At 45.4% G+C, this 8,522-nt stretch overlaps 1 protein-coding gene across 1 annotated transcript; it reads right to left on the reverse strand.

Annotated features, from left to right (window-relative positions):
* Positions 1-242: 242 nt before the first annotated feature.
* Positions 243-7,175, reverse strand: LOC130915330 (uncharacterized). The gene is made up of 2 exons (XM_057835289.1): positions 5,417-7,175; positions 243-5,233 (listed from the first exon to the last, which is right to left on the reverse strand). Exons 1-2 carry the CDS (start codon positions 7,173-7,175, stop codon positions 1,815-1,817), a joined length of 5,178 nt encoding a protein of 1,725 aa, XP_057691272.1. The 3' UTR covers positions 243-1,814.
* Between the last annotated feature and the right edge of the window lie 1,347 nt (positions 7,176-8,522).

Genomic DNA, 8,522 nt, shown 5'->3' on the forward strand with positions numbered 1-8,522 from the left:
TTCGAAAAGGAGTGAGAAGTAAAAACTTATTTACTCCCACCCCTTGTCCTTAAAGTCCTGACATATCAATTCCATTCCTTACATTTAAATATATACATTCTTGTTTAACAAATATACAATCTCACCATATAACCCTGCATATGACCTATACACAAATGTTGCAAAAGCCCAGTTCATTAATCAGCCCAGAAAACATAAATAAATGAATAAATGACCGCAATGTCCCATATCCCAATAACCATAACACCCTAGTTGTTATCCATATTTCCCTCATCCTTATATTTTTTGAAAATCATATCTTTATCTAGTCTCACCCCACATACTGATATGCAAAAACTTTTCCTTGTCGTCCGAAATCTGGGTTCTTTGAAGTCCCAATATCCCCATAAATTGTAACTTTTTTCGTGGTTTGTAAACAACTGCTGAATATTCTGAGGTAATACATTTCTTATAGCTTTGAACATTATTTGTGCTGTTTGGTATTGTACGATATCCGAAAGCTTGAGCAATTTTGACTTATGAAAAAATGTGTTTGTCTGATCCTGATAACCAGCTTTGTGTATGATCCGTAATGCCCTTTTCTGCAGTACATTTACTGAATATCGCAAAGTTTTGTAATTATTGCCCCATACTTCGGCACTGTATTGCAAGTAATACAAAAATAGTAAGTACTCGCCGCTTTTAACCCATGTGCGCATGCGTGCGGATGCTTGCGCAAGCGCACTGAGCATTGTGTAGGACGTCTCGGAAGGAATTGCAGAACAGCGTCTGTGTGGAAACTCCCACAGTTGGTTCTGCACGTAGCGCTTAGCTTGCACTAATCATTAATTTTCTGAGGAAAAAAAAGTCTTAAAATAAAACGGAAACAGTACGTAAGTCAACCAAATTGAAAATGCAAAACCGAAACGGTTCAATACATCCAGGTGAACCGATAGTGATTCGTTTACTGAGTTGTATGTGCTGGTATGTGTGCATACAACGGTCTCCCTTTGCTGACGTCACACCAGCTAGTGAACAATGCTTGGCTACGCTGATGAATTGACCGATTGTCTTCGGAGCTCCTGCAGTGTGGGCAATTAAAAAATTATTTTCTTCAATAAGCGTGGAAAACATTTAACGGAGGGTGACAAGTTATTTCTTTATATGCTATATAATCAGGGGTGAAAGTGGGCGGGAACGGTCAGGAACGCAGTTCCGGTATAAGATTCAGGGCTGGAATGCTGTTCCGGTATACGGTGCTTTGATTCTGAAAATATGACGGCAACTGTCAAATCGCTATGTAAAAAAAAAAAAAAATTATATATATATATATTGTCGTGCTGCCGCCTTCCGTGATGGCGGATGTGCGCGGCGTGGGTGAACAGATTCGCACGACAAAGGGATCTCACTTGCAACTTTTATTCCTCTTCAGCACAGGTTAGTCGCGTACAACGTCACTGATGGTTCTCGTATGCGTTGTGCTGGCTTCTAGCTCAGGCACGGACAGCGTTTTAGCGTATCCGGGCAGCGAGCCGTGAAAACCGTGCAACAACAGAAAAACGAACGACGAGTCTCGCGATGCCAGCCAGTTATATACCGAGGCTGCGTTCAATGACCATAAGCGGCTCGTAAAAATCAAAACAATAACAGAAGGTTACCATAGGCTTATTAACCCCAACTTCACTACACTACCCCCCCTCTAGGAATACTGAGTCCCTTCAGTATCGCAGGCAGTGTATAGAGGAATAACTAAGGACTATGAAATTGCAACATTATCAACAGTGGAATAACATTAACTGAAACAAATAGAACCATTAGCGTAGTGCTATGCATTGCTAATACTTGAATCTTTTTGGTCTATTAACAACGCGACCACTGGATGTTCTAACAGTCTTTTCTAATGAGTCTATATCACCTCGTCTTGTCATCTGGCATGCTGGATCGCTGGGAGTAGATGCGTCACACGAACCTTTGGACAGCTCACTCGAGTCCTCAGCCGCTTTGTTTGAGTTGTCTTGCATCAGTATTTCCGGCACCAGGGGAACGTCCTCTTCACTCATCTGGTTGTCTGTATCTTGACGTTGCAGCAGTATGCTTCTTTGGCGCGACACCCAGACTGGTATCACGTCACTGTTGTAAGGCTTGAGTCTGTCATGGTGTATTATGATGCTCCGCTTGGGACCTTGAATCTCATACAGGACAGGACCTCGCCGTGCAGCAACAATAAGGGGACCTTTCCAAATTGGTTGAAGTTTTGGGCTCATTCCTTTCTTCTTGGTGTCATCCTTAAGGAATACCAGGTCTCCAACATTGTATGAATGCTCTTTTGCTCTAAGATCATGCATCTTTTTCTGCCGTGCTTGTGCAGTGCGGAGGTGCTCTCTCGCCAAGCTGTGCACTTCATTCAAACCTTCTTCCAGATTGTACAGGAAATCTGACACTTCCATGGGACCGGTGTTCAGCTTCGCAGTACCAGATTGGATATCTTGAGGTTGGTGGGTTTCCCTGCCAAGCATTAGTCTATTGGGAGTGTATCCAGTCACTGAGTGTCGGGAACTGCGGTATGCTGCAGCGAGAAGTGGCAAATGCTCATCCCAGTTTTTCTGGCTCTGGTTCACATAACACCGAAGCATTTGTAGCAAGGTCCTATTGAAGCGTTCTACTTGCCCGTTAGAAGATGGGTGATACGGTGTGCTCCTGGTTTTGGTAATCTGGAGAAGTCTACACACATTTTGAAACAGCGCACTTTCGAAGTTACGACCTTGATCTGTGTGTAGCTCAAGTGGAGCTCCAAACCTTGCAATAAACTCGTAGACAAGCTTCTTGGCTGTCGTTTCAGCACCTTGGTCAGGGACAGGGAAGGCTTCGACCCATCTGGTAAACTGATCGATAATGACAAGAATGTATCTGTTACCAGAGTTTGACACAGGGAATGGCCCGAGAATGTCAAGGTGCAACCGATCTAGGGGTGCTCCACATTGGTAACTTTGAATCTTTGCTCTGTTTGCTGGTCCGGCATTCTTGCATGCACTGCAATGGGGACACCTCTTGACAAACAGATGAACATCCCCACTCAAGCCATACCAGTGATAATTTTGACGCACACGCTCAAGAGTTTTGGCTTCTCCTAGGTGACCAGAATATGGAGGATTGTGGCAGAACTGCAGGATTTCTTTCTGCATGGATGCGGGAACCAAGAGTAGATAGGCTGGTTGCTGTTCTCCAATCCTCTCCCAGGAATAGTGAAGGACTCCTTGTCTCAGTGTGACCTGGGGCCAACAAAGCCAAAACTTTCTCACCGCAGGACACTCAAGCATTACCTCGTCTTTAGAAGGCAGTGTCCCAGTTTGCTTCCAATTGTAAAGGATGTTAAGCACAGGGTCTGCTTTCTGAAGTGCTGCGAGTTGCTCCGGAGTAAACGACTCGAGCCAGTTGGCCACTGGGCTTGTTTCAGATAGTTGGTCTTCTATTGATGCCTCCTGGCTGATTGTGTCACTTTGTGGTTCAATGCACCTGACAGCTAGTGGAACAACATAATCAACGTCTTCTTCAAATTTGGCCCATTGTTTGTGAATTCTTTGGCAGTATACACATCCTTTGCATGGCAGATCTGACAGGTTTGTTCCAGCCTGGTAGCAGTCACAATTGTCCACCTCTTCTCTTGGCAACCTTGACATGGCGTCTGCATTAGCATGGCGTTTACCAGCTCGGTGTTCAATGTGGAAGTCATATTGGCTCAACTCTTCAAGCCAACGGGCCAGTTGTCCTTCCGGGCATTTGAAACGGAAAAGCCAAGTGAGACTACCATGATCGGTCCTAAGTAGGAATTTTCTTCCAAGTAGATAGTGGCGAAATTGACGAGTGAAACGAACAACTGCAAGTAACTCGCGGCGAGTAACACAGTACCGTTGTTGAGCTGGAGAAAGGTGGCTACTAGCGTAAGTCAAAACTCGCTCCTTCCCCGATTGGATTTGAGACAAGACTGCTCCTACACTGTTGCTCGATGCATCAGTATCAAGAATAAACTTGCCGTCAGGATGAGGATACCCTAACACGGGTGCAGTTGTGAGTCTTTGTTTGAGCAGTGTGAAAGCAAACTGATGCTTATCCGTCCATAGGAACACAGTCTCTTTTTTGAGAAGGTTATGGAGGGGGCTTGCCAGTTCTGCAAAATTTGGAACAAACTTGCGATAGTAGTTGCATAGTCCGAGAAAAACTTGCAACTCTTTAACGTTGTTGGGAGGGTTCCATTGTTGAACATCTTTGATGAGAGCTGGGTTTGGTCGGACTCCTCCTCCACTCACGACGTGACCCAAGAAGAGAACTTCTTCTTGAAGCAGATGGCATTTTGATGGCTTCAGTTTCAGCCCATGGCTTTGGAACCTCTGAAAAACCTGCTCGAGCCGGTCTAAACTTTGTTCAACACCATTTCCAATAATAATGACATCATCCAGATAAATGAGAAGAGTTTCCCACTGAAGGCCTCTAAGGACATATTCCATTGCCCTCTGAAATGTACTTGGCGCATTACACAATCCGAATGGCATACGAGTATATTCATAGAGACCCCATTTGGTTATGAATGCAGTCTTTTCACGGTCTTTGCTATCCACCGAGATCTGCCAGTAGCCAGACTGAAGGTCAAGGGTTGAGAACATAGTAGCTCCACCGACGACATCGAGACATTCCTCAATCTGGGGAAGTGGATAAGCATCCTTGACTGTCAGATTGTTCAAGGCACGGTAGTCCACACACCACCTCACCCCTCCATCTTTTTTACGCACCAAGACTACTGGGGAGGCCCATTCAGAAGCTGATGCCGTGATCACACCTGCTTCCAGCATGGCCTTCAGATGTTTTTCCTCCTCACCTTGAAATCCAAGAGGGGTTCTCCTCACTGGCTGGCGTACAGGTCTGGCTAATCCGGTGTCTATCTTGTGTGTGACGGCAGACAGGTAGCCAAGTTCGGAATCATTTTTGGCAAAGATGGATTGGTAAGTGAGCAGTATTTGGGTGAACCGTTGTTGCTGATCTTCACTGAGAGCTTCACTTGTAGCAGCAACTAGGTTCTGAAGATGTCTTGGAATTTCAGGGATGGTTGCCACTCTTCCGACCACCAGTGATGGTGCGTCCTCTCCGGCATCCTGTTTTGGCCTATGGTGGATTTCAGGACAAGCTTCTATGAGAACCCCCAGGCAAACTCCTCTTGGTAGTGCTGTTTTTTCAGTGGAGAAATTGCACACTCTAACTGGAACTTTTTATGCCATGGTGACCAGAACACTCCCAGAAGTTAAGTTATCTGTGATGTGGAAAGGTTCTAACACAGCTGTAATTCCTGATTTCGGGTCTTCCACTTCACCCCACACAATGCATTCAGATGCCGCTGGAATGGTTGTGGCTTTTCCAAGCATCACTCTGGTCATACAATAGTCTGTACCATCATCACGCACAATTTTTGAAGGTACAAGTTCACCACCAATGAAAACTTTGCCACGGGTATAGATGACAACGTCATGTGCTTTCATCAGATCCAACCCAAGGAGTACGCAGTCTCTTATTGAAGCAACATGCACCTCCCAGGCAATAGACTTGGACCCAATTTTAAAGGTTACTGTGAGTCCGTGCTTAGCTTCCATTCCATCCCCGACTCCTGCGCTCAGTAGGTATGTCTGAGGTAGATCGACAGGTGTTGTGTTGTTTTCCAGTATTCTTTGGTACAACTCCTCTGATATCACAGTTGTTTGTGCACCAGTGTCTGCCACAGCTTGCGTTGGAATGCCATTCACGGTTAGAGGAATTTGTAAACTCTCACCTCTCCTCTTGGTGCATCCAATCTGCCGGCCTTGTAGCTGGAAATCGTCGTCCACAACTGAGCTGTCACCTGACTGCACCTGGAAGTCTTGGTGTTTGTCACCGTGGTTACGGGCTGGGCTGGATGGCCTAACACAGTCTTTTCTGAAATGTCCAGCTTCCCCACACCTGAAACATGGGCCTGCTGATCCACGATTTGGGCTTGGTGTTTGAGAGCGTCCTCTATTGGATTGCAGCAGTTGGTAGTTCGGTTTTATTCCAGATATGGGTTGTTGGGATGCTTTTGGTTGTTGAAGCCCTGTAGTTGTAGATGAGAGATTTTCCACTTGAAGCTGGAGATGATCCACTTTGTTAACAAGGGCTTTCATTTGGTCCATTAGAGCAGTGAACTGGTCAACGGTAACATACTGCGGGGTTTGAATTCGGCGGGACATTGTTGATACATCTTCACATGTATCTTCTTCATCGACCCATGAAACGCGTCTTGCTCGGTTCTTTATTTCGGGGTCGCGGCCCACAGTAGCTTTGAAGTTATGTTCGTGGGCCTCCACAAATTTCTGGGCTTCCACAAGGGAACCCGGATCACGATTCATTACTTCATAAGCAACTTTTTGGTTGCGTAAGCCCTTGAGGAAAACATCAGTGGCCAACTGGTCCTGCAGCTGCAGATCGACCCCTGGGTAGGCGAGTGTGATGAGCCGTCGCACCTCTTCAGCAAATTCAGCTGACGTCTCTCTGCCTTGTCGGAGCTCTCCAAGCTTCCTCCTTATTGTTGTCGGAGGATCTATTTTCCCAAAGCGTTGAGTGAGTTGCTCGACCAGAAGTACATAATCTTCCCTCGTACGCTCTGGTAGTGAGCAAACATAGCGCACTGCAGCTCCTCTCAAACACTCATGTAATCTGTCCACTCGTTCCATGGCACTCCATCCATATTTCCTGGCTTGACGTTCGAATGGCATCAGAAACGACTCCCAGTCCTCATTTCCATCAAATGTGGCTAATTTTGCCCGTTGCACTTCTGGCAAGGTGTTAGCATGAACTCCATAATTATTTTGTCTGCTTTCATCACGATAGCCTAGCGTGTGTTGAGTTTCACGCTCAGTCTCTCTATTTTCTCTGCGCCCGCTATCAGTTTCAAGAGCTGCATTCCGTCTGGAGGGGCCTGAACTCCGGGCTCTTTGATCAATCACCTCCAATTCGGCTGCAAAGGGAGCACGGTGTTTTGGTCGAGTCGTTTGGCCAGAAGATGTGCTCGGTTCAGGTGGGCGTCTCTCCCTAGTAGAGGTCATTAAGGCGTTGCTCTCCTCCCCACTAGCACTCCTGAGTTCTGCTGCAGGTTGTTGAGCAGATGTGTTGGCTATGTGAGACAGGACGGGGGCCAACATCATTTGAAAATCCCTTGTTTGTTGATTTTGATTTTCCAACAAAGCTTGTAACCATTTTGGAGCTGTATCTGCCTCTGGGTTGCTTGCTGTAGCACCTCCAAATTCCTCAGTCATTTTTATGACGATCCTTCTTCGTTCTTTATTGATTTCACTTTCAAATGTCTATTTTGCGATGTACTTCCGGTTTCGCTCTTATTTTGAAGGAGCGGACCGGAAGTTGCACTAGTGTGTGCGGCGATGTGGCGGTCACTTGACGTTAGCGTATTAGCGTTAGCTCCGCCAATGCCACAGACGAGTTATAGCTTCTTCTTTTTTTTTTTTTTTTTCTCGATGCTTTTGATTGGGTCAGGATTCGCCAGATTAATTTTCCCTTGGCCGGATTTACTCACTGAAGTTTGCTGTTTATCCCACTTCTGACACCAGTTGTCGTGCTGCCGCCTTCCGTGATGGCGGATGTGCGCGGCGTGGGTGAACAGATTCGCACGACAAAGGGATCTCACTTGCAACTTTTATTCCTCTTCAGCACAGGTTAGTCGCGTACAACGTCACTGATGGTTCTCGTATGCGTTGTGCTGGCTTCTAGCTCAGGCACGGACAGCGTTTTAGCGTATCCGGGCAGCGAGCCGTGAAAACCGTGCAACAACAGAAAAACGAACGACGAGTCTCGCGATGCCAGCCAGTTATATACCGAGGCTGCGTTCAATGACCATAAGCGGCTCGTAAAAATCAAAACAATAACAGAAGGTTACCATAGGCTTATTAACCCCAGCTTCACTACAATATATATACACAGAGCTGCCACACATGCATTTCATCTCAGGTAAGAAAATCTACCAACATCAGATTTACATACTCAAGTGTTAACAACAAGCATAATAAAGTGCTTGTTTAGCGTAATCCGTTTCCACTGATATTTATTATTTATTTTATTCCACTGACGGCATGGAGGTTTTCCCAGCTGCTGCAGTTATCTGAGTACTGACATGTGATCAACAGAGATAGTTAGCTCTGATTGGTTCAAATGTGCATGTTTTCTGAAACAGCAAAAAAAAAACAACAACAACAACAACAAAAAAAGGGGGGGGGGGCAATGCAACAGAAAATGGATCAAATCTTTGAGCGCAAGGAAAGAGTTAAGGTGGCTTATTTATCATATTTAGTTTTATTTGCTCTGATGAGGAGGTTCAGAACATCTTGGACGTCAATGTGCACTTGGGACTTATATTTATTCATTTATGTTAGGCGACTTATTCATTTCCTTATGATTTCAAAAAGTCAATGTTTGCACGATCTTCTCAATATATTCCATTTCACTCTGCATAATATAAGTCATTTGTACTTATTTTT

Source organism: Corythoichthys intestinalis, chromosome 4 (genome assembly GCF_030265065.1).
Source record: "Corythoichthys intestinalis isolate RoL2023-P3 chromosome 4, ASM3026506v1, whole genome shotgun sequence".
NCBI lineage: Eukaryota > Metazoa > Chordata > Actinopteri > Syngnathiformes > Syngnathidae > Corythoichthys > Corythoichthys intestinalis.

Excerpts from the sequence above, each read along its gene's own strand:
- LOC130915330 (XM_057835289.1), bottom strand. The coding sequence starts at position 7,175 with ATGTTGGCCCCCGTCCTGTCTCACATAGCCAACACATCTGCTCAACAA. Across the intron at positions 5,234-5,416 it reads AAAAATTGTGCGTGATGATG|TTCCAGTTAGAGTGTGCAAT; the intron begins GTACAGACTATT and ends TGGCATAAAAAG.